The following is a 26,596-nucleotide window of genomic DNA, read 5'->3' on the forward strand; positions in this document are numbered from 1 at the left end:
TCAATATAATTTCACTTTGTTGGGGTCCTCCTTGTGTTGGTCAAACCTGAACATAGCAACTTGATTTGCCTGAGGACTTGTGAAGTGGCAAGGGTGAGGTTGCACCAGAACACCTTACTCCAAAACTGTGACCAAACCTCACTACTCCGCTGCTGTCAGACACCGGCGTCATCTCATCTCACAGTGTGAAGAAGTGCCTCTGCAGGTGCCTGGGAAATCTGTGCTTGGCTTTTCTGCATACGTGAAATTCCCATAATATGAGTTTAAACAGCTATTCCTTGGGCTGTGTTCTCTGCTTCCTAAACTGATGGGGATACATGTGCTTTTGTCTAGTGTCTTTGAAGGATTTGAAAGGGTGGCACTGCTCAGACCATGTCTAATGCTCACCAACAGGAGCTGATTTCCAGACTGAAACAAAGCTGGAAGAAGTAGAAGTGGGGAGGGCAGCTGATTTTTTTTCAAAGGCAACCCAGGTGAGATAGCAGAGTCCTGCTCTATGTGATAGCCTACTGGAAGGGCTCCTCACCGAAGCTGTTGGCCAGAGAAGCAGGAGCAGGCAGGTCTGTTCATTCCCTTCCCAGCTTCAGGGGGCCCTGAAGACTCCCAGGAGCCACTGGTGCCACCAGTTACCCTGGTAGAGATGCTGGTTTGTTGTCTGAAGTGCAACCTTCTGAGCAAGAGAGCTGGGTGGACTTGCTGTCCATACAGTCCATGCCACTTGCTGGCTGTTGCAGCCTCATAATTTTCTGTGTCTCCCCCCCCTCTCTGTTCTTCCCAGCCCCTGAGCTACCTGGTCTCTCTCTTGTCTAGGGAGATCATTTACTTGGATATTCACTCGTGGGGGAATGCCGGCATCATGCTCTGGACTGCATTTATGTAGATGTGGGTGAGAGCTAAAAACGAAGAGCTGCCGCTGCTTTCAGAGCCTGCTTTGAGACATCTTGCAGGAGCGGCAGCTGAAAGGCCAGGTTGCTACCAGCAGGTGTAGGGAGGTGGCTTGGCCACCCCTGGAGCTGCAGGAGCCACATAATGCTGGCTTGGGTTTCGGTTAATGGAGAACGTGTGTGGTATGTCTGGGCAGCACAGGAACAGGGGAGGGGGGAAGGAAGCGGAGAGCAATTTTTGCTAGCAGTCCCAGGCCATTTGGTTGTCTCCCTGGGATGACTGCAGCCTGTGTGCTTCCAGCTGAAGATCTCTGCAAGAGTGGAGCCCTAAGCTCAGTTGCCCCTGCAGCTCCACCACCTCTTGAGAGAGTGCCACAGCCCTTTCATCACCAGGGAGGCCACCTGGGAATGGCATTTTGCAGTAAACAGCTGCTAGGTACACCACATACATGCCCCAAGGAGCAGAGACCAAGGCTCAGACCTTCCATGCCCAGCTCATCAGCAGTTTTGCCTCTTCCATTTTTCTTAATGAAGTTAAACATTTAATCCTTTTATTTTTCTACTCCATAGTGCCATAGCTTCAGCAGGAGCGGGGCAGGATCTTGCCCCACACAAGCGAGGAGCCTGATTTTTCAAGCATTCCTCCAGGCAGTGAGAGATGGTGGGCTGAATCTCTCCAGGCTGAGAAGGCAATTGAGCCCACAGGGCCCCTTCTAGCCACTTGAGTAGAAACCAAAACTGTTGGTGGGTCTTACAAGGATATCATGGACCTTAATCTGAAGGAGCAGCCAAAGATAGCAGTATTTAGGGTGGATCCAAAGTGGACAGAGCCACCTCCGCTGTTCTGATAACCTTAGTGTTTCCTTTAGGTGAGCCTACACAGCTTGCTGCCATGTGAGCTGGCTGGTTTGCATCCACTCCTGAGGCTCCCAGTTCTCCCCATAAATATTTTCCCCACAGGGTCACAGATTTCAAGCCAGTGACCAAGCCGCTTAAAGCATGTCACCACAATGCCTCCTATTTAGATGCCCAAATCCTCTGTTGGATCTTGCTCAGGACTTGTCTGAGCATCGTGTCTGCCTTTCTGCACTTTCAGCAAATCTGTGTGAGAACCACTTTCAAGAGAAGACAGAGAGTTCAGTGAGACCCAGGTGAAGCACGGTCAAAGTTTTCTTTCACTTTTCTCATTAGAAAATTCTACTATGGCTGTTTCTTTAGTATCCAGGTTTTCCCATAAGTGCTGCATCTCAAATGTCTCTGGAGCAGCAGCAGAAGTAACATTTTTTCCATCACTCAATGTCCTTTGTTGTGAAGTTGTCCCAGAATCTGTTAAAGGCGGTGCAGCGTTGGCATTTGACACTGTACTATGACTATGGAAGCTTGGTAAACTCCATCGCTGAAGGTTTCTTTCATAATCTTTTATGAAACCAGCTATGTCACTACCGTGGGGTTCATGTTTGGGCTCCCCTATCACAGTAGGAAGTGACTGATGCACCTCAGAGCCTGAGATGTATGTAGTCATTTCTGGGGGGAAAAAAGGATGGTCCTGAAGGGTCACATTTGCCTCAGTTAGGCTCCTTTGGAGCTTCTCTTCTGGCATGTTTGCGGTGTGCTCTGTTTGCAGATCTGGTTTGCCCAGCACATCAGGTGCTTTCTCCTTGGCTTCAGAGATGATGACCTCAGGAATTGGCTTGTTTGTCTCGGATGAAGTGTCACTGTCACCAAACTGTGCCTCGTTCCTTGAGGTTTCAGTTATGGGTCCTAGATCTCTGCTACTATGAAGTCTGTTACTTCTGTCAACTCCTTCATGTTTCTTCTTGAAGCTTGAGGTAGAGTGTCTCCCTCTTGTGTGCATTTCTTGCAACCGTCTGATGTGCCCCTTTTCATCTGCTGGGAAAAACACCGAATTCTCACTTGTCTGCCGACTGTAGCGCCGGTGAGCTGGGGACGAAGGGCCCTCATGGACACTGAGAAATCTCTTGACTCTTCTCAGCACTGAATGTTGTCTTCGGTGTTTCTCCTCTTCCCAGGGCCACTCTTCCCCATAGAGGAATTCAGTATCAGCCAGCCTGCCAAATAAAGCCAGGTAGTACATGTCACTTACATATAGAAGCATGCGGTCTACATGCACATATATCCCGCTGTCTCAGCAAGAAGACATAGGAACCAAGGCCCTAATGTGTCCCCAAGGAAGAGCATGGAAGGGGTGAAAAAAGGGTCAGGGCACCAGGAAATAGTGGCTGTGCCTCTGGACCAGCTGGATCACCCAGAAAGCTCTCCATGTCCAGATGTCTCTTCTCCTGAGCACCAGACTGGGAGGGCATCCAGCCAGGCACCTGGCCCCATTTCATACTTGGGCTGCAGCCCTCTGTGGCAGCTCCCCTTAAGCTTGTGCTTAGGGTGAGGGAAAGAGGAGAAAGACACCCTGCTCAGTGCTGTAGATGCTTTTTCAGGAGAATCCTTCGGGCAAAAATACCAACAGTGAAAAAGCTACTCCTGGAAGCAGAGTGCGACGGTTTCAAAAAATGTTGGAATTACTCAGATGGCCAAATCTCACTTAGGTCTGGGGCATGACAGTGCATCTGAAAGTCCCACCTGTACCTGGTACTCTTCTCCTGCCCAGCCTCAGTGGTTCATGAGAACGACTCTTGCTTCGTCCGCCAAGCAATTCAGTATGTGTTACTGACTCAGTGCACCCCAGAAGACAAGTCAAATTGCCCCAGTTACCTGTCCTAAAGGCAAGGATGGCAAAGGGGCTCGGGCCAAATCTGAGGTGAGGAGCTACATGGAGGCGACACTATCCTGGAGGGACAGAGGAATTTCATCCAGCATTTGTGAAAATGTTGGCTTGAGGGGACTGGAGAAGACTTTGGATTTGGGCTCAAGTTTTCTGTATTTATTTGCTTTGGACTTGGATGAATCTTTAGACCTTGTTTTTGAAGTCTGCATAAGAACTATCCATTTTTTTTAGTGAGATGAACAGAGAAACAGTTCAGAGGAGAAAATAATTAATAAAAAAGTCAACACATCAGAGGTGTTTGCATTTCACAGAGGCTAACATGGAGCTATTTTTCATTCACTCCCCCCTTCATTTTTTGCGTGAAGTGCTTCTTACTAAAAATTGTTTGCAGACTTAATAATGTGTCTTCTTTTCTTCACCACTTCTTTCCTCTAGCAATTGCAGTAAAATAAATTATATTTTATGGGGTTTTCTTCTTTACTATTTTACTTTCTTCTTTACTTTTCTTTCTGCCATTTTATAGTTTTTCCAGAAGGAAATAAATTCTGAAAAGGCTGTGTGCGATAAAAGGAACTCATATAAACCACTGTTCTTTGTACTAGAATGCATGCAAAAATTGAAAAATAAAAGGAATAAAAATGAGAAAACACCAATTTCCAGGCCAAATGAAGCAAAAAATTAAGCATATTTTATTTTGATAAAGGCTGGAAATTTTTGGAAAAATTGAAAACTTCTTGAGATAAGTTTTAAAGTTTAAAAAATGGCTACTATAAAGTTTAAAAAAAGATTTTCAGATAAAAATGTCTACTTGCCCTGGTATTTGTTCAGGCATGGTGGTATTTACACTTACTGACCTGTTCTATATTACAGCATGTCATGAGTGTTTAAACTCAACAGCTTCTAAGCTGACTGGCCTGTCACTGATTTCTCATATAGGTCCTGACAACATGGGGCAATCCTATATCCTCTAAATGTTTCTTCATAAGGATGGTTCTTGTGTTGATCTCTGCAAATAACTCCTCATCTTTCTCTGTTCACAAAATCTGATCGCTCCAACTTCCATGCCTAGATTATTAGCCAATGAAAAGTCATACAATGTTTAAGATAATTTCTTGTTTATCTTCACAAAAATCTGGACTGATTTTAGCCATCATCTCCTAACAAAACAAGCAAAGGAATAGCTATTTTGCTGACTGGGGGGTGTATGAAGAAGCTGTAGTAAATAAAAAAATATTAAGAAAAGTCAGTTGTTATCTTCAGGTGCCATCCTGTGCTCAGAAACTATCAACAAACCCTCCCTGCAAACATACTCTATTTATTAATTACACAATTTAATCTATGGGTGCATAGTTCGTATGAGCACATGGACCACTGGAGGCATCATCCCACCAACACCAGCCTAACATCATTTCCCATCTCCATCTTCCCTTTTCACAGTATCGTCACAGCTCACAGCCCTGCGCTGACTGTCCATCAATCAACGTGCGCTGTAGGGGTGGTGATCTTTCTGATGGCATTAAGGACCCTTAGTGCCACTCACCCCATTTCAATAGTCGATCCAAGAAATGAAGGAATACAGTAATCAGCAGCTGCTTTTGTGTAGGGCGGCCGGGCAGAGGAATCGTTCCAGTAAATATCTTTCTCCATCCTTGGTAAGTTCATGTGCATCTCGTCCACCGCCAGAAGTGAGACCTTAGATTTTTTTGGTATAAATCATGTCACTTTAACATAGTACAGTATACAAAATAATCTGACCTCTCTGGGTCAACATTTCTTTCAGAAACCCTTTAAAGTAAGCTGTGTATGCTGGCCTAGGCATTGGGAAGAGACTCAGTATTATAAAATAGACGCCCTATACCCTCCTATACTCATGCAAGCATAAATTTTACCATAACTTGAGTCTTCTATGCTGCAAAGATATTTGCGTCAGATTGACGTCCTTTCCTCATGCATGGTGTAGTTAAATGGACCTGTGATCCTCCATGTGCTATGGGAAGTCTGTGTAGACTATTAGTTGTGCTCCTTAAAATGTCCAGAGGTTGAGAAGCTTTCTCATAGGCTTCGTCCACATTTTAAGACATTCAGAACCAAGTATGTGACCATCCTGTTCTAGGGCCTTCCAATATGTTTTATACAAAGGGCTCTGAGGCACTGTAGCACGAGTAGCCTGAAGTGCTGTTAAGCCAGAGAGCATCTTTGGCAGCGTGAAGGCCTTTCCCATGTACCTGCATTGCTTGCTTTGCTTAATATGCTGGTTTGCTTGCCCTGCCCTTGCTCCCTTTAACACCTGGGCTCTGCTTTGCCGTCTCAGTGGTCCCCAGCAGACGTGAGGTCTGACAGCAGCTCAACCCTATGCTTGGCTCTACCTGCAAGGGGAGCAGGGGGTGCCATGGGACCTCTTCATGTCTTTGGGCTCCTTCATGGCACGACAGGCAGGGCCTGTTTGGGAATCGGGGGTAACTGCAATAAGTCTTTACCCTGGCCATCTCACAGCTCCTGCCACTGAGGACACCGGCTCCTGTGCCCACCACGGATGCTGCTGTGGGCGGCAGCATCACCACATAAATCATGGTATGGGCCCTGCTTATTAGTTTAGGGCCCTGCTTGGTCTTTTTTGTATCTTCACTGCCTTTTTTTTAAAAAAAAAAGGAAGTTTCATATACAATATTGTAATCTCTAGACATTCAGATTAGCAAAGTGTGTTCTTTTCTATGTGGGAATAGATGGCTTTTGGATTTTGCAGGATTGACCTACATTACATGTTTTTCCAGGCATAAAGTGAGCTTATAGTTTGAGGTCAGCTGTTTGCATGTTTAGTCAGGCATCATAAATGCCAAATACCAAAATCAAGATTCATTAGCTTGTAAAAACACAATCTGGGGATCACAGCCATAGGTACTCCTTCAGGGAAAGAATTTGTTTTCCTGACACTTGTTGCCCTTAATTTGTACCTCAATATAAGAAATAGGATTAAATGTAATGATAACCTATGGTACAGTAAAGCTGGAAGTAGAAATAACAACAGCAACCTGTAAATTTCTATCGATGCACCAGTTAGTTTCAAAATCATCATCATCTTCTCCAAATGGATTAATAAGTTGTTCAGCGACCTGAAAGGAAAATGAGACAGTGAATAGAGGTTGGCATGCCATGTCAGGACTGCTGCCACAGAGAAAATAGGATCAGATTTTTCTCTCTCTCCCTGCCTGTCACTTGCAATCATAGCTTGAGCTCCCGTATGATGGTTTTGCCAGCCTAGCAAAGGAACATCTTGCTTCCCCCTATAGATTCATACCTCCGTGTCTCATTGGTGCTGTCAATCATGATTGTCAGTGCTGGCCTACTGGGAATTGAGACATGTCTGGGCCACGGTAATTGTCACATAAGGTAGTCATTACCTTTCCTTACTGTTGTCTTTGGCTGATTTAAGTGAATGGCTTAGCAGCTAGAGGCTCTGTTACTGCGTTATGTTCTACAATACTCCACCAGCTCATTGGGTCCGTATTCCTGAGCCCTGCAACTGGAGTCTGCCAGAGGGAGTACAGCTCGTCTCTCCAGCTCAGCCCTCAGCCCCTTCTTTATTGGGGCTGATGCTGATGGCATCCCTCTGAAGCTTTTCAGGAAAAGCAGCCCACCAAAAGACTTGACTCAAGTGGACGCCATGCATCATGCTAGCCAAAGCCAAAAGACAGGATCTGAGTTTGTTCTTTAATTCAGCCTGCTCTTTTGGGTTTAGTCACATGAAGTGACTAAAACTGCAGGGGAGAAGCCCATCCTGTGGAGGAGGCAACCAAACAGTGAGCTCAGGCACCTTTGTGGTGAGGTGCCTTACTCTGGGAACTAGGCTGGGAAAGGAAACCTCTCTGGCTGCCCATAGCCTTATCCAGTCCTGCCCCCCCAAAGGAATAAATAAACCGAAAAAGAATCAGAGACTGCCCCCCCATCCCCATGATCACCAAAATACATTGTGGGGAGAAAGCTCATAGCTGCTGGGTGAGAAAAAAAAGATGAAATAGGAAAATTTAAAAAAAAGAAAAAGTTGTAGGAAATTCAGACTGCTTCTCTATTTCTCAGTTCCTTCGTACATTGAAGTTAAATATCCTCCTCTAAATATCCTTCATGCTTTTCTCCTTCTGTTTGTCTTTTTAAGCCCCGGTTTTGAAGCCGATCACATTCTTGATGACCCTCCCAAGCCTTCCTGGTGGTCACCAGGGCCATGCACAGGAGCAGTGGCCAGGTCCTCGGTTTAATGTGGATATGGGTGAAGCAACTGTATGATTAAACAGCCCTGCTCATGAACCTCGCTATGGATGGCTATGATCTAAATAACTTATAATAGTAAGGCAGTCACTCCCTGGCTATTTATTCCTATGTGCCTCTAGGCTGTACCAGTGGGTAAGCACTTGCTGACTCTCCTAGGCCAGCAGTGGAAGACAATAAATGAACTGCTGAGCAGACTAACACGACAAAAACACCCATAAGGCAGGAGGAATGAAAAGGAGACAGGGGACACCTCTGCTCACACTCATTGGCCTGGCCAGTGGCATTAAATTTTGGGTATAGCTATGGAAATGCTGCAATAAGAATGAGCCAGAACACGGACTGTGTTGTAGCTCTCCAGGGAAGACACTGGATCAGCTCAGTGTAAACCAGGGGATCACTGCCCAAAAATTCACTGCAAAACCTGTCACATGAGCTGAAGAAAGTGAGCAGGGCTGGGACAGAGGGAACGGCAGCGGTGGCCTTTTTCTTGGCTGACCTGGTCCTGGCATGTGAGACATGACTTTATTCTCCGGAGAGGAATGTAGTGCTGGACGACTAAGCCCTGTATTTGTACAGTCCGTCTATCCCCGTAATGAAAATGGGAATTTAGAAGTGTCTCACGTGATGGGAAACTTTGTCCCTGTATTGTAAGTATAACAAACCAGGCCCAAGGCCAAGGAATGAGCTCAGTTTAGCCATAATTTCTGAGGAATTGCCAAGTTACTGGAAGTCAATAGCTCGGGGCCCTTTCTGCAGCCTGGCAGCCAAAGCCCAACACACTCAGCAGGAAACTGGCTGCAGCCTTCAAGACAGAAATATCCTGACTCAGGGGCACTGCAGGTTTGGACAAACCTCCGGTCTGAGGGAGCACTGCCGATATTAAATTTGCTTTTTAAAACTGCTTCTCCTCCCTTTTATTTTCTTATGCAGAAGATTTTTCGGTTACAATGGCACCTCGTACCTGCCGTAGCCAGGAGCTGGCTGCAAGCCCTGAGCCTAACTGGAAGAGATGCCACTAACAGCCTTGGGTGCCAATGAAGGGGAAACCATTCCCCCCCTCAGGAGCACCAGCAGGGTGGTCAAGAGGAACAGCTTACAGTTTTGTAACCTGCTAGTAAAACCCTGGAAGACATTGCCTAGAGATAAAGCCTCATATTTCTGCAGGAAAAAGGTGCTCCCCCCGCCGCACCAGCCTCCCTTCCTCTCTCTCCTGCTCCCCTCCAGGCTGGTCCCTATGCAGCAAACCTCTTCCCCACCTTCTGCTCATTTTCCTAGGGCACAGAACTAGAGGAGCTTGCCCTGCAGGCACTTTCCGCCACAATCCGCCAGCTCGATGTGCTGCCTTCTCTACTCTGTCCTTTGGAGTTGGCTGTGGGAAGGGGGCTCTAAAACTGGCCAATTTTGTGCAATTTATATTCTAACAGAAAAATTAGCTCTAGGTTTCCAGCCATGATTAATAATCCCAAAAGGAAATCTTAATGCACATAGACCCTAACGTACCAATTTGCTTTTTATTTGAAACTTTTTTCCAGTTAGTCTACCTTGATACTTACTGCAGAGGAGAGAACCACCATGAGGTATGTGGCTCAATTACTCAACTATCAGATCGATGGAGATACGTTAAACTGAGCAGGCACCAATGGGCTGATGGGTAGCATCCAATTCCTTTATAACTCTTCTTTTTAATGGAAGTTTTTATGTGGTGCGGTTGTAGCCAATATTGGCTGTCACTGTTTGATAGCCCTCTGGAAGTGAGACCTTTAATTGCCTGCATCTGATTAAGTTAACAGCAGATACTAAGGGCTGGCTTTGATCATAAGAAGAAAGTATGATTCAGTCCCTTTCAGCCCATGCCAGGTCTGCAGCAGTATTTGCACAGTGGAGTGGGAGAAAGGTTTGGGTTTTTTTTAATCTTTCATCTGTCATTTTATAGTTCAAGTCCGGGACCTGATTTTGCTGGAGTAATACTCCCTTGGGGAGTTGTGACTGCACTGGTCCTACTAAAATGAGCTCTTTCAGGTTCCCAACTGTTTCTTACTGTAAGATCTGTCAGGGTGGAATTAAAAATGTATTGCATGATTTTTTTTATGACCACAGGACACTTTGGGCTGAATTCAGCTTTGATATAACTCCATTAATTTTCGGTGATTTTACAGTGTGCCACAAATCTGACACCTTGACTTCAGCTCTGACACCTTCACCAGCTCCCCTAGGGAGGGTTCCCCCATGACCTTTCCAGAAAGCTGGTTTACCTTGAGCCATCCTGCGTAGAAGAAGAACTGTAACAGTGTGAAGATTGGAATGTAAAGATCTAAGTCGTGTCCCTGATACCCTTGGTCAGTATCCAAAAATTGGCGCCCTATCAGGCAGGCAAAGAAAAAAGTATAGACTGCAAGAGTAACAACCTGCAAAGAACAAAACTTCATTGAAATCATGCAATAATACAATCTTATGCATAAGGCAACACATACCCACAGGCCTCTGACTGCCTTTTGCCATATAATTTACAAATCTGTAGGGACATATTACAAATAGAGAGGTCACAGGAATAATTACAGCCAGGAAGAAGACCCAGGAAACATAAAAACATTTCAGTGCTTCCCTCCCCTCTCCTAAATTATGCAAGGCCTTCAAAACATCTCCACATTAAATATGACTTAAATAGTTAGCCAGGCATCCATGATCCCGTGGGAGGCAACGAGTGCTCAACAGCTTGGAGACTCTGGTCGAGTCTAGGGATGTTTTGCACCAAGCTCCCTTTTATGGAAATTGTGTTTTGAATTTTGTAAAGGATAATAGCTCGGTACCTGGGTATAGACCAGTGGAATTCCAACCCAGTCGTAACCAAACAAAAGGCTACACCAAGACCGGTACTTATTCATCTCCTAAAAGGGAAAAAAACCAAACAAACAAACCCCAACAAACTAAAATTGCATGGGGTTCAATTATAAATTATAAATATTTTGTTACCGTTCATTTTTGCACATATAAAAGGGCAGGGAGATAAGAAAGTGTAGTATATGTAAACTGATACCATAACTATATCCAGCACCCCATTGTCACATTTGAATATTCACTTAGTTTATGGAGTTGGAATGCTTAGTATATTACATATTTCTTCATAAATTATCTTTTGTTTCTATCTTATCCACAGTCTAGTGACACATGAAAGAGAATATATCGTAAAAAGGATGTTTGACCACTTAATGAAATATTCAGGGAGATTATCTTCCCTGAAACTGATATTAAAATCTTCAAAATGTCAAATTATTCTCATTTTTTTCCCCTGCAGCAATGGAACAAGTATGAATTTACAGTGATGGTACAATAATTTTTTACTCATCAATTTGTTGTTTCAGTTAATACCTTCTTAGACATACAAATACAATCCCAGCGAACTGCTGCTGTGTGTGCGTGTACATCGGTACACAGAGAAAAGTGGTACAAATCCTGAGTAAGATCATTTAGATGACACTGGAGAGCTGTGCACACTAAATCAAATTATGTAAGTGAAAAGCTACCACACAGCAATTTCAGATTAGTTTTCTGCAGATTTACTTTTTCTACTTACGTTCATCAGTGTCTGCAGATCTACACTGTCTCGAATTCTTCCCTCTTTTCGTGCCTTTGATGCCAAATTTCCAAACCAGACAAATGGAACCCAGTATTTCAGGTGGGGAGACTTAAGGTCATCAAAAATTTTTCTTTCATATCTTGTCATAAAACCTGTTTAGCCCCCCAAACAAAAAATTTCATTTATTCTGTGCTTTCAGTGCTACTGATATTATACATTTTGAATATGTTTGAATCTGTTAATGTGATATTTGCATAGAACTATACAAATCACTATTTATAATTCTAACTAATGGCCTCCTCGTCTTTTTTTTTGAGCTTTTTTGCCAGGATAGATCTTGCTTGAAACAACTTGTTTTTGCAATAACTACCTATGCAAAATCTCTCTTGATCAATATATGCAATAATTTGCTATTGCTGTGTTCTCATATCTGACTGTTGACATACTGTAGATACATATAATACTAAGAATTGTACAGATTACTCTCTAGTTTCATATTTTACTTTCAGAAAAATAAGGAACTGGATATATCAGTCAAGAAACTATCACTTTTCAGCAATGATGGGTTTTAGCCGCATCTCAACATATGTTGTAAGGGCAGTTACGTGACCTTCTGATTCTGATAATTTTTTGGTAAATCTGCAAAGCAGTGAGCAAGCAACAGAGGATACAAGTGCATGCATGAAACAGAACTCAACAGAGAGCGTGCCTTCTGCCAGTGAAATACTTCCCTGCCAGATGGTGTTTCATGTTTTCTTTGGGGTTATGAAGGCGTGCAAAGAGATGGAAAAGGAATCATGCACAGAAATCCTGCTGCTAGTGGCACACCGGGCCAGATGACGTGCTGTGGGGCTACAGGCTGAAGCTGCTCTCTGCCTGGCAATTTGCCTCGCCAGGGTGCGGGGAAGGTATTAAGTTTCCTGCAGAGTTCTCCTGGCCTTGTGAAGCCCCGCTTCCCCCTGCTGCAAGCAAGTCCAAGGTCAGCTAGCAGGGGAGCCAGGGCTGTGTGGGACAAAACCTGCACCAGAGCAGCTCGCTGCCTGGGACTGGCACGGGAGCAGCTGGTTTTTGCTGCACCACCTCCACCCCCTTGGGCTTTGTGGGTACGAAAGCTCTGTTCTGCTCTCCTTCCACCCAGCCTTTGAGAAAACAACCTCAGAAAATTCATGAGGGGGAACTTCGCATTTTCCTTAGTCCAAATACTGGATTTTCTGGGATTGGAATAATCTTCAGGTTTGGGGGATCTTAGTTTTTGCTCAGGTATGTGTGTGTCAGCTACCAGGGTGGGTATAAGGCTCCTTTTGTTGTGTTGACATTAGCTCTGAAACAGGACAAAGTTAATAACAGGGCAGCCCCAAAATAAGGGGCTCAGCCAATTAATTACAAGTTTGAGTACTAAAATTCAATAAGGGAATTGAGAATAGACAGGAATCTTTTTCTAGTCTCCAACCAGTAACCAAGCATTAGCCCATTGTTACTAACATTACTAATGATACATGAAGCAGCAAAAGAATAAATATACACAAACTCAGTTGTGTTTGGTATAAAAATGTGAATAAAGTAAAAGGAGATTTGTTAAACACGGTCACTTTCTTAAATATTCTGTTGTTGAGGAAAATGCCACTGTTTTACAGGCAACAAGTCAACACAGGAGGTGCGAAATACTGCAACTACTGAGAAGGAACACAAGGAAAGGACAGAAAATTCTGTGGAAGAGGAAAAGTTCAGCAGCAAGACACAGTACTCCTGTGGTATCCTGGAATTTGAGAACAGAATAAGATACGGCTTTTAAAAGACCCCTGGGCAGTCTGCAGCCAGCTCTCCTAATCAACTGCACAGAAATAATCAGGCAACCAGACAAATTGACCTGCTAGTTATGACTCCTGACTCCTAAAAGTCAGTCTTTCAGGCTTCCTTTGATTTTTGCCTGGCCAACCTGCTTATTACGGGACAGGAAAAGATGTTTCTATCAGGCTGAAACAGACAGATAGAGTATCAGAAAATTGACAGTCTGGAGTAAACACTGGATGCAAGTCACTTGAGAGGCTCTGGGAAGTCATTATCTGAAAGGACACAGCCTGAGGGGGTCATGAAGAACAGCAAAGCTCCAGGGATCAGTTCAGCTCTCCACTAAACTGGGTACCTTTTTGTTCAGAAAAGCTCAACAAAGCCTTGTTCTTTTAAGAATAACATTCGACTTGTCATTATTTTTAAAGTTAAGGTGTTTGTGTTTGTATTAATTAAATGTTCTCTTTGATGGATGTTAATAATGCTTAGTATTCTTACCACAGAAAATATGAAACAATTCTGGATTGCTCTTACTGCTGGTGAAGGTTAGGGCAATACAAACAATATGCAGTTCAATAACAGCAATAACTGCTTGCTGTTATTGCAGCGGTAAAGAAACACTTTATATTCCATTAAATACAGGGGAGGATATCAAACCTCAGTTATTAAAATTAAATTGTTTCTAAACATGGTCATACTATTTTTATTCAAGAGTATTGAAAGAATTAACTGAGGAACTCTCTGAACAAGAACACTGGTTTTGACAAGCACTGGAGGACTGGAGCAGTTCCATAAAACTGGAAATATTTGGCAAATACTGTGCCAAGATCTTGAAAAGGATGATCTAAGGAATGACAGGGCACTGAACCCTTGCGAAAGTATGAAAAGCTTGACATGAGATGCAATCAATAAAGAATCAAAGGACACTAATGTGAACAGTGTCAGACAAAGTGGTCTTATGGGAAAATTATTGATGAGAACACAAGCCTGGCTAGAAAAAGTCACTCGTGCTCTCCCTCAAGTGATTCAAGGAGTATTCAGTTCTGTCAAAACTGAATGGTTTGAGACAAGACTGGTTCAGGGCACCCCTGCCAAATACTCTGAAGGCTAGTGGTTAGAGAAGAAGGAACTGAAAAGAGGTCATCTCCCACGTCTCCAGAGTGCACTAACAATGGCCAAGTAGATAAAAGTTTCACTTTCTGCTTCTGTGTTATGTGGGAAAGAATTAATTTAGGTACTTCACTCCAGTAGAGGATTTGGGACTGCAAACTTCAGCCGTCCATAGGTATTCATGTAGTTGGGCTCACACCTCATGTTTCTCTTCAGCATTTCCTCTTGACTGTTTTGGGCTGCTCTCTGTCCAGCTGCTGACTCATTACTCATGTTTTTTAAGACTTGTGTTCTTGAGGATCCAACTTCCCTCTTGCACCTTGCAGCCAACAGGATTGGCACACTCATGACTGCTGCTAGGCATCTGACGCTGACGGCATATGTGCTGCAGTACTCAGTATCATAACGTCATGAATCTACATGCATCTACTGCCTACAGCTCCATAAAGAACGCTAAAAAATGAAAAAGTTCAGAAAAGAGTTGGGAGGAAGATCCAGCACTGAAGACCGTATCTTGTAGGGAGAGACTACAGATGGTGAAGCTCCTAAATTTATTCAAACCTTTATGCACTCTGCTAACAAGTAACTATTGAGAGAAAAATGGTGTTTTCATCTAATTAGAAAAAGAACAACTCAAACTCATTACAAAATCCAGTGACTAGAAGATGAATCTGTGCAAGTTCAGGCTGAGAATAAAATCTCACTTTTCAACAGTGAGTTCACCGTTGTGAATGTCAGTTCACCTAGGATGCAATGTAGTCTCCAGTATACCCAGCTGAATTTTAAATCAGGGCTGGTTATATTCCTAGAAGGTATTATAGCTCAGTCAGAAATTGCAACATGGTAAGGGATGTTGTGAGTAAGCTTTTATGCCTTGTGTTGTGGATGAGTCAGACTACATTATAATGATACTGTTCTCAGATTTAAAATCTATTAATTTAAGCAGTTCGTTTGCTGAAAAGAGAAATGTGTAGCAATAGTTACGCTGTGGCAGTTCTCAGTTTGATAGCGAAATGCAAAATCGGCACAAGTTGTTTCAATGATGACTGTGTTGTAAGTATCAGATTCTGCCGCTCCCATTCATATTAAATGCTGCACTCCCATGCAGTCTGATATGTAATGCCACAGGGAGCTAGGGAGAGGATAATTGCATACTACTGTCTTAATCACTGGATGTTAACAGGAGCAAAATATACCCTCAAGTGCTCAGTACTGCATCAACAAAAATTCTATGGCACAATATGCATTAAAACCTACAGAATAAGTACTGAAATCCTCAGAGCCAACTACACTATCAATATTTAGTTATACAGTTGATAGTAGAATATTTTCCACTGGTAAAAAAAACAACAAACAACCAACCCAAACTTGTTTTCCAGTCTACAATTTTTGTACAACGCTGCGACATTTTGTCTCTTTTGGAACAGATTGTCTTTAGCAATAGGGAGGCAGAGCTGGATTAGCCTGCTGGAAATGTTGTAATTTTCCAGTGCGTACTAGAAGCAGATTGCTAGGGAGAGTGACAGAAGCTTCCTTGACCTCTCACAGGCTCAGGTAAACAGTTTTGTTGAACAGCACAAGGAAGAGAACTTCAAAGTCCAACTGAATCCAACATAAATGATTTTTTTCAGTAAGATCAGTGCATTCTGCCTGGATTTTTTTTAATATCCAACTCTTCTCACACACATTTGAAATGTATATATGTATATACACACTGCATATTTTAACTTGCTACAACTTTGCTTACTAATCTCTGCCAAAGGAATAATTTTAAGAAATGCAAGACGTACAGTAAAAAACGTATGACTTCCCCTATTTGGAACAGATCCCCACATCTCTGTGCTGGTGTTCTACCTCTGACACTGACCACACCTGTCAGAAGGCACGGCATCACACCTTGCCTTTAAATACTCAGTGGTTAGTCCTTCATAGACAAGCAAAGTCTTACATGAGTGAATGCTCTTCCCTGTCATCACACCCACTGTGTTATCAAAACAAACAGAAAATGAAGACACGCTTAATACTTAGTATAGTTATCAATGAAAAACTAAGCTTAAGGTGAGGTTGTAAATTTAAAGAAAAAACCTTTGGGCTTTTTTTAAGTATATCACAATACTTAAAATGTGCAATCTATTTAAAATGCAATCTACTTGAAATAAATTGAGGTAAAGCTGTACTTGTGAAGTGCCTGCAGAGATCAGTCTCTGAGACACAAGACGAAGTTATATCCTAGACATTGAGGCAATGCCATATAACAAGTCACCATTCCTACTGCATCATACTGTATTGCAGCTACATTATTTTTCATGCTTTGGATAATGTTGTGGCTGCTCCATATGCCTGTGTGTTTGGGGCAGGCCTATTGCCTCCATGATGCCTGAAAGCAGATACACATAAGAGTCTCAAACTCATTTGATTCCTATAGTGTCACTAGAAGAAGACTTTAAGAGCATTAAAGATGCACACTTAAGGGCATGTCATTTAAGCCACTGACAAGAACATGGTAGCTTTGACATGCATTAGTATGAGGCACACATGGGGGACAAAGAGGAAAAAAAAAAGGAGTCTGGCTCCTTCCCTCCCTGTGCCCCCACCTCTGAGGGAAAGGAAAGGAATTTTGGGGAGGAGGACTCCAGTACCTGCTCCTACCACGTGGTCCATGGTGGGGAACCTTTTGTACACGGCTGTGCTCACGGAGCGAAAGATCAGCAGAGACGTTAAATTCACATAACGCATGAGAGTCCTCCTTAACAAGCGCCCATATTCATCTCTGCCCTGGACGCAGCTAGAGATGAGGAACATCAGACGATCTGGCCACGGCAAGTTCACAAACTGATTCCACCAGCGATTCACCACCAAAGTAACATAGAAACCTAGGGGTTAGAAGGAAAAAAAAAGTCCAGTGCCTATCAGGATTTCTGTTTAAGTTACTTTGATTTAGTTTGCAGAGTGTTATTCATGTCACTAAGCTGCTACATTTCCCAGAATAAATGCAGTAAGTCACGTCAAAACCCAGGATGCAATCAGTGCTAATTATTTAATAGACACTGCAACTTAATGGCCCGTTCCAGCTGAGTATCTCAGGAACTTCCAAGTTTCCTCTTCTGTAGTAAACCTGGAGTGGATTTAGTGCTTTGAAAGATCAGGCACAATGTATCAGTGTTAGTGGGCACTATGTGGAAACTTTACTCTTTTGTTGCTATATTAAGAACATGAGCATAAAAGTTGATGTGACAAAAGCAACTTGAATTTAAGGAGACCTGTTGGAAGCTGATGATTTTATTGTGAGCCTCTAACCTACCATATGCCCCTCAGCTCTGAAATGCTTCCATGCACGGACATTCACAAAATGCCTGAACAGAGACAGCGTTGGAGAATAATTTCACATGTAACCAGTACTTACCAAGCACAAAAGTTACTGGGATTTGTTCAGCATATTTGTCACAGTAAATTGATAATTTTTCAAAGAACCGTTTTTGGCTACCTGTAAGAAAAAATCTGCAGCAAAAATAAAATGTATCTGTCCTTTCATAATATTCTGGCACTAGCTACAAAGTGCAAATATGTATAAATAATCGTGTATGTGCAATCAGGAGCAACCTTGGCTAATGTCTTCAAGCAAATTCTTAAAGGTAAAGTGCTGAACACTTTTGGCACGTAATAAAGAAGCTGGAGGAGAAGACAGTATTATTCCCTGGTCTTTGCAGTTTTCTCATGACTAATTTGACTGGCACTACTAATTAGGATCAATACACGTGGAGAATTAGCTTGCTATCTCATTCAGACCAATGATGACAATAAGCCATAAGTCTGCAAGTAGAGCTTGCTCTCCTTTTTCAGAGGGCTATTTAATAAAAATGCTCAGGCCTGCTTGAATTGCAAAAGGTTACCAATCTCTAATTGCTCTTATTTGAAAATGCTACGTTGTTGCAGCAGTATTTTCACTCTTACTCCTACGAATTTTTTTTTCCACAAGATTAAAACCACAACAACTGTATTTATTTTGCAGTGAGGAAAATATTCACCAGATGATAGAAAATGAGTGGAGCATGGCAGCTTCTGCCCATGGAAAAAGATATCTAATGAAATACAACAAGCTTAAATATAAACAATTTTTTATTTGTATAGATGAATATTACAGTTATTGTTTGATTTCATATAAAAGGAACACATGACAAATATTTGGTGGGTTTTGCTTACAATTGTGCAATAAAACCTGGAGTGCATATAGAAAGCTTTCCATGGTGTATTTACCATGGTCTCTAATTGCCTAACATTTCAGTAAAACTAGATTAATTTAAATAAATGTGAGACTGGTGTTTCTTTGTATATTAATGCTGTAATTTTCTTTCTGAGTTTACAGGTATAGATTACTGAACGTTTTGGAAAATCAGTGATTAATCACAGACAAACTGAAGCTCATTTTCTCTTTGCTTCACATAAAAAGCAAACACCGAGGTCTAATTACAGATCAAGGTAAGAGCTGAATCATTATTTTGATACTTATGTGTAATGTACTTCATCAATTAAAAGTTTCATTGTACTAATTGATGCATTGCATCTGTCACACCGGTGTTTAATTCACACCTTGGTGGAAGAAGCAACTCTCTTAACATGACCCCCCCAGGTGCTGGGTGACACAGGTAATAACCCATCTGGTTGCCATGCAGTTTTGCTTGGCCCTCTGCAAGCTTAAAAATAAAGTGTGCCACGCTGTCCTAGCTTTAAGCAAAACTTTGCTTTTCCTGACTATATAACCTGGCTTACAAATTATTACCTTTCAGGGCTGTTAAAGAAATTACCACTGAGCAACTGCAGACATAGTTCTGCAAGTAGAATGAAAGGACTACACTTATCATTTAAAGCAGAGAGGCATGCTCGCTGCTGCCAACTCGACGTCAGAATGATAAAAGCTATATAACATAGGCTAGCTATGGGTGTTTATTTAGCCTAACTTCAGTAGGATGGTTGCTCAACGCTGGGCTGAAAGTAGAATCAGCTGAATACGATAGACAATATTTTATTTATACCCTACATGCTTTCTCTGGAACATTAAAGTAAACATGGAAAGGAAAAGACATTAGAAAAGGTCCAAGGAAAAGACAATAATTATGTAGTAACCTCCCCCCAACCATCAGCCTAACACTATGAAGTGTGAAACTTCAGTATAACATTTAATGAGATGTGAATTGGAAAGAGTGTACCTGTATAATACACTTATCGCTGTGTAAAGAGTAGCAAAAACAATAAATTCTCTGTACAGCAATTTGTAGATGCTGCCTTTCCACTTTAGGAGTAATCTGTGAAATCCAAAGAAAGTGGCATTTGCTACTTTGCTGGAATAAGTGACTGTCATCGTCTTGGCAGGCTGTGCCTAGAAACAGTAGAAGAGAAGCAGGAAACCAACAACATTTTAGACAGCGTATCCTAACCTAAATGCACCCTTGTATAGATAGATACATAGATATACACGCACATATACGCATATAGTAGTATATGTATACATAAATACATGCTGTGTGTATTTATAAATATAGAAGGAGAGAGAGAAATAAAAACCTTGCAGTTACAAGCCCCATTGAGACCTGCAGGTTGACTGATGCAAAGCTGTATTTGGGCTTCACCTCAAAGACCACCCAAAAGCAAGAGCTAGCACTGGATGTGGCCACCTGCCTGGGTGGCAGCGGCAGGGACACGTTACACCTCTGAAGCCTCTGCTTACTCTCAGTTTGCTCCAGTCCAGTGTGAGCAAAGAAAAGGAACTAAATTTGCTTGAATTTTTTTTCAAAACTTTGTCAGCGCTCCAGCAAGACAAGTAAAGCGAAATTCCACAAATGCACCTTCCTCCCCAGCCAGAATTTTTAGCTGGCTTTGGTAATTATAGTCATCTAAAACCAAATGAGATTTGGAGACTGCCTCTTTCATTAACAGTTACAACAGCAGCTGAGATCAGCTGGGGAACCCTGTTATTTCTTGGCTTGGCAGCTAGACATACCCATCGATACTTCAGCATTGCATGGCCATGCAAAAAAAGCCATAGGATTGCTCAGGTAGGCAGCGTGTGACACTGTAATTAAAGCAGTACTAAAAGTATACGGGTAAATATTTTACGCTGGGTTTGTTACTTGCTTACCCAGTGTAGGGAGATGCTACAGGAACTTTTACATGCTTACAAAAAAAACCCTAACTCCAAATGTGGATAAAAGCAGTTTTGTACAGCATGCAAGAAAGGGAATAACTAAGACAAGCACAAAGCCTCCAGGTAGTTATTGTGTATCACAAATATGATTCTCGTCTATGTTTTCTTGACACCACTGTAGGTCATTTACTCTCAGAAAAAAAATCTGAACCCCTAGTTAATAGTCGGCTTGATAGTATTTTATGCAACTTGGCTGTGTCTCTGATGTAGAGCATAAAGTAAGCTATTAAAATTTAGTTGTAAAAGTGCCAGTTTTTCTTTTAGTCACCAAAGGAATCATCAGGGAAAAGACACCATAAACCTTCTATTGCTGACAAACTGTCTCTTCTTGTCTGCAGAATGGCTGCTCAAGGTTTGCCAGCGTGGGCCTGGAGATTTTTTTTGTGTTATTGTTTTTTTTAAGTTGCATGGTTTTTATTCTTTAGAATCCAAATGATAGTTTTCTGTTTCTGAGATTTGGCACAAGCCTTTACATTTTTTGTTGTCATTGTTGAAGTCCAAAAAGTTCAATTCAGGATCCAAACTGGCTGACTGGCATGCAGAAATGCAGTCCCATCTGCTAAAAATCCTGTGGTCAGGATGCAACGCTTAAGAAAATGGAAGCAGAGATTTCCATTCTCCAGCAGAAATGGGGCTTTATAATAAATGGGAGAAGTCTGTGGCTGGGCTATAGGGGAAGAATAGGGTAAAAAAATACTCTTAACAATACACTGAGCTTCCTGGGATCACTGTAGGAGGCTTTAGTTCTTGCCCATTGATGCTGGGGAGTATGTGTGTTCAAGCCATATCGTCAAGAAGTGTGTCTCTATCTCCCCACTAATATCCGATTTCCAATATCCTAACTGTGGGGGCAACCAAGTATTAGAACAGGGGACTGGACAGATACCCTGTGGTTTAGGATCTTTAAGATGAGAGCAGATAGTTGGACAAGAGATGACCTTCAGGAAGAATTCACATAGCTGGGACATACAGGGTTGGGGCTGAGGGGCTCTGCTGGTCTCCCCTGGTATCTGGGCATCTGTGAAACTTTCTGTCCAGTCCCTTCTGTCATGGGCCATGGAAGGAACAAGACCGCTTGCAGCACCCTCACAGCATCTGCAGCTCTGCAGGAAGGCAGTGACTAGCGTGAAATCCACGGTGCTGAGTTTCTGCATAGGGAGATCAGGAAGGAGTCGTCCTCCCAGGCATCAGTGACTGGACGGTGCCAGAAACTGGCCAGTAGCTGAGCTGGACAAAATGGGTCCACCTCCTCTGCGGAGCTGCAGCAAATCCTGTCTTGCAAGGCCTAGTGGCTGGGTTTGGGCCACAGCTGCAGAGCTGTAATGATAATAGGATTCAGGATTAAGAATATCCACCCCCCAATTAGACTGAGAGAGGAGAGTTTTCCCCATGAAGTGCAATTTGCCTGCTTAATTTAAGCAACTATATTTCACTTAATCAGATTCCAGCCATCTCTCTTAGCACTTTACTCGATGCCCTTATCTCTGAATAGAAACTCTTCACATTAGCTTGGGAGGCACTGGATGTCCGCAGCTTTTTCATTCTGCCTCTGAAATGGGGCAAAGAAAAGCGGGACTGTTACAGCAATTTCAGGCTTTGGTGCCTTGGTTTCCTTGCCCTGCCTTGCCTGTGATGCACTGGATTTTAGTTTCCTGCTAAGCAAATGCTTTATTGAACATTTATCATTGGGTACATATAGGGACTGCAGGGTAATGTAATGTAATGTCCTAAAATATAAATTAGATCAGAGTAGGTTAGACTATATGAAGTTATGAAAGACAGCTACGTCTGATCAATTTCACAACATAGCAAACACAGATTTACATCTGCACTTGTGTTTTTTTCTCTGGGAACAACTACAACCACTTGGGTACAGCCCACCCGCCAGTGGGAAATTTTGGCATAAAGCCTTGCGCTGGGTCTGGTTCTTGCATGGTGATCCCAAGCCCTTGGTGCACGGGCAGCATGTCGACGGAGAGTCCTTCCAACATTACTCATGGTCACAGGAAATTAAAAAGCTAAAACTGAGATGGACAGGAAGAGCAAAGCATAACGATGCCCCCCAGCACATTCCTGCCTGAGCGCTGTTTTGGCTGGGGCCGCAGAAGGACAGAGAGCGTTAGATTAGATACCACAGGCACTGGTGCCATGAAAGACTTTCCCATTAATCGTGTTGTCCTTAACTTCATTAGCAGATATAGGGCTAGGCTTTCTGCTGGTATGGATTTGCGAGTTTTGAGGACATAACACAAGTTACGCATGTTTTATGCCTGCAGAGAGTTTGGCTCGTAACTATGACGCTGCTTTTCCTTTTGTTCAGTGTTTGTTCCCTCTCTGAAACTTTCTCAAGCACATGCTGAAATGTGAGTTATATATTACTCCACTTTTGCTAAGATCATCAGAAGCCCTTAGGCATAAACACCTAAAAATAAAAGATTCCCCCCCCACTAATATTGAGCCCAACTGTAAATGGGATTTTTGCCTGGCTGAGAATTTTGGGATGCATTAGGATTCAGAGAGAAACCACAGTAAAAAATAACAGCCATCAGTGTTTCCTAACTGACCATGAAAGGCACATTACAGAATGTATAAATAAATAGTGCCTCTGTGCAGACCTGCCCCTTGTCATTGTATCACCTTATTTCTTGGTTTATGGCATAGTAGGGAAAGTGAGTGAGAGAGATTTGAGTTAAGCCAACTATAAAAGCATATTAAGCTCACGCTATATATCCACTGACCTGCTATTTTGATTCGGCAATCCAAGCCTGAAGGCAAATCCCAGACCCTTCTTCTTCTTCAGACGTCCCAAACAAAGTCCCCTTCAGGTCTGCAATAGTCACCTTGCTCTTCCCTTAACCTGAAGCAAGGGGTTGCTGCTGCCGAGCCCCAGAAGGAGTGGACTGACAAGAACAGGGGTTAAAATGTCTTTCCACTTCTGGAAGTCTGTTTTTGCCAAGTACTCTGTCCTGTCAGTTACACAGGGAACAAACGCAAGCAGCAGCAGCAGCAGCAGCTGCTGATCTTGCTCTTTCCTAGTCTATAATTATAACGCCACTTGCCATCGGAAGGACCCCTTTCATTTGAATGAAGAATCTTGCGACAGTTTGGCTGGCACCTCCAGTTTTCTACATTGTATTTCCCATCTCCAAAATGGGACAGATGAGAGGGGAGCATTTTTCTCCAAGACTTCTCTTGAAAAGAGTGATCTCTTTGAGCCAGCCCTGCGAAGACACAACCGTGAATAGCACTGACTACATCTGAACGGGAAGACCAGAGACAACCCCACCAAACTTGGGCATGTGCCTCAGCCGCACCTCGATCCCACCCTGGAGCACACCTTTGCTGCATTGCTGATTCAAATTGGGAAATCAGGACTTCAGGGTACGCTGTAGAAATCACCCATCTCTCCAAATACGCAGAGCTGCTGTTACCAAAAGTCCCATCACCTATTCATGATGGTACATTTCAGCATGTGAAAGCCTTTCTGTGACTGGAGGATCTGCACAGGACTTCTTCCCCCCTTCCCCTTTGTAAAATGAGATTAACTCTGTCATTTATGACCCACGGCATTAAGAGGGAGCTGTAAAAGGTGATAGACTGTGAAAGCCCAGGAGCTGTCATACAATGTTGCCATAAATCTCTACGGAGAATGAAATAATGCCACTGTGAAGTAAATAAAAAAATTGCAGGGGGAGAGAGTAAGCAAGATTTATAGATTCGATACATTTTATGATGAAAGGTTTTTTCCCCCTGCCTTAGTCCCATTAAGCTATTTGACACCACTTATTTAATTAAAACTCTCTTGGAAAGAAAATCAGTTGCTGCCACCGTTTGCCTTTCTTCTCGTTGGCAATGGCGGAAGGAAGACACTTTGATGTCAAAGCAGGCGAGACATTAGACTGTGGCATGTGTGTGTCAGGCAGTGGCCTGTGGCGAAAGATGACAAACCATTTTAGCATTCAGTGACTTGGCATGAAGAAACATACTGCCTGATCCTATTACAGTCACTGCCCTCTGCAAGGAAAAATCCTAACAACAGGGATATTTTAAGGTCACTGGTAAAATAATTACTTAGACCTAAACCATTTTTCTTTGCTGAGTATAATCGTTCGCTGGTCTCACTGAGCAGTAAATAATAGCACCTCTGTGTGTCAGACAGTGGGTTTCAGGTGGTTTTCCTGGAGGCTCTTTGGTCTTCCTGCAGATTGAAGTGGCTGAGATTGCTCCACTGGCTCTGAGCTGTTTTGCAGAAGACACAAGATTTAGAGCTCCTGTGTGTTCAGAGGCAAAAATAAATACAGGTTTCCAGCCATGTAGCTCCATTGTGACCGGTTCTGTAGGAAATACTCCTCTTTTTATCACTAAGGCACCCCTAAGTCTTTGCTGGATTTTTCCCAAAGGCAGGTGATGTTTTCATCTCCTCCATTTCACCCCTCCCCAAGAGAACCAGACTAGATTGGTGTAGAGCCCTTGCTAACAGAGGCTGCTGCATGGCTATACTGCACCCTCTGACTTGGCTGGGCGCATCCTTTCCCAACTAATGGTCCTCCCATTTTAAGCTGTCCAGACCCACAGGTTGCTTGGGTTCACCTGAATGTGGGAGGAAGGGGGAGAGAGAGTGATAGCTTGTAACTGCTACTGCGATGTCCGCAGTTAGTGAACTTACTACCTTTTCTAGCTGATGCCAACACCTGTGTTAGCATGAGTGAGTGGAGACCTTTACCATAAATTTTAAGGCGGTCTTACATTTTGATTCAGCTCTTCAGTTTAGCTTTATATTGATATTTTGAATCCAGAACATTAACAACACATTGGTCGTGGGCTCCAAAAGCTCATTTGTTACAGAAGGGCTGTGAAAGCGATCACAATAATGTCTGTGGTTCAGTGAAGACTAGCTACAGAGCTCTGCAAAAATCCTTTTTTCCAAGACATCAGAAGCTGCCTTCTGCTTTAGAGGCAAAGGATAAAGACAGGGACTCAGGAGCAAGAAAACAGCAGCAAATGCTTCTCCCAGTCCCTGACAAAAGTGTCAGCTAAGGCTAAGGACTGAGAAAATATTGTTTAATGACAGTCACACTCCTTTGCTTCTGGGTGATGTTGACACGGCCGTGACAGTCCTGCTGTATAAGAAATGCCTGCTGAAGCTTTGAGAGGGCTGATGGCAAGGAAGCCGTGCGCAGGACGTCGCTGCAGTGAGCAGGCAGCTGAGCAGAGCTGTAGGGAGGCACTGGGGCAAAGGGAGGCCTGTGGCATCTGATCCTCTGCCCCTCCACCGCTGGGCTGCAGTCTCACAGGGGTGTTACATCACCGGGGATGGAGAGACACGGGGCACGACTGTCCCACCACCTCCCCTCCTCCCCCCGGTTTTGGCCACCGCATGCCAGTGGCCAGAGACAACATGGCTGTGGTGGCAGTGGAAGCAGGGTGCCCAACAGCCTCTTTGGGGAGAAGAGATGGAGCTGGCAGACAGAGGGACGAAGGGAGTGGTTTCACGGGCACCACTGATCGCCTGGCCTCCTCCCGGGTAGCAGCAGTGACCAGTTGGGGTTGGGTGGGGTTGCTCCCTTATGGCAGATCACCCTCCAGAGCAGGGCTCTTTCATGCAGCCTCCCTCCAACTTGCCTAGCAATAAATCCCCATTGCTGCATGCTGCTCATCACTGGTGAGCTTTCAACAAGGCTGGGATAGATAGATGTGTTGGGCCACTAGGCATTAGCCGGGCAAGGCAGCCTTGGGCAATTTGACAGGAAAGGGGCCATGGGTTTTCTGAAGCATTATCTGCCCGCAGTTATCAAGGAATGAGCCTGGACCAGTTCCCAGAGATTGAAGAGAAAGAATTTTTAAAATAATTCTGATTATTTCTTCCAAGCTGGTATGGTAAAGACTACTCCATCAACCACTGAGCTTGGGAATAGACTCTGAAGAACAGAGAGACCTGCAGTCTGTGACCTGTTATTAAGAACTGGAACTCTTTTCTTGTACTTTCTCATAAACCCCTCTTTCTGCCTAACTTGTTGAATGAGCAAATCTATGCTACA

General features: G+C 43.3%; 1 protein-coding gene across 2 annotated transcripts; it reads right to left on the minus strand.

Annotated features, from left to right (window-relative positions):
* Positions 1–2,046: 2,046 nt before the first annotated feature.
* On the minus strand, positions 2,047–19,715 carry BEST3 (bestrophin 3). Of its 2 annotated transcripts, none has more exons than XM_072878536.1 (9): positions 19,564–19,715; positions 17,763–17,857; positions 16,999–17,232; positions 11,459–11,613; positions 10,695–10,772; positions 10,140–10,292; positions 6,654–6,734; positions 5,165–5,316; positions 2,047–2,953 (listed from the first exon to the last, which is right to left on the minus strand). In XM_072878536.1, exons 1-9 carry the CDS (start codon positions 19,713–19,715, stop codon positions 2,047–2,049), a joined length of 2,007 nt encoding a protein of 668 aa, XP_072734637.1. The 2 variants fall into 2 exon arrangements, with proteins under 2 accessions (XP_072734637.1, XP_072734556.1); XM_072878455.1 differs by having other exon boundaries at positions 6,621–6,734.
* Between the last annotated feature and the right edge of the window lie 6,881 nt (positions 19,716–26,596).

Source organism: Ciconia boyciana, chromosome 1 (genome assembly GCF_034638445.1).
Source record: "Ciconia boyciana chromosome 1, ASM3463844v1, whole genome shotgun sequence".
Taxonomy (NCBI): domain Eukaryota; kingdom Metazoa; phylum Chordata; class Aves; order Ciconiiformes; family Ciconiidae; genus Ciconia; species Ciconia boyciana.

What these genes read in the sequence shown, in the direction of transcription:
- BEST3 (XM_072878455.1), bottom strand. Translation starts at nt 19,715, where the DNA reads ATGACAGTCACTTATTCCAGCAAAGTAGCAAATGCCACTTTCTTTGGA. An exon ending in ATCTGCAGACACTGATGAAC is followed by an intron (nt 10,773 to 11,458) that starts GTAAGTAGAAAA and finishes TTTCCCTTTTAG; the next exon opens with GAGATGAATAAGTACCGGTC. An exon ending in TTTCTACTTCCAGCTTTACT is followed by an intron (nt 5,317 to 6,620) that starts GTACCATAGGTT and finishes AAAAAATCTAAG; the next exon opens with GTCTCACTTCTGGCGGTGGA.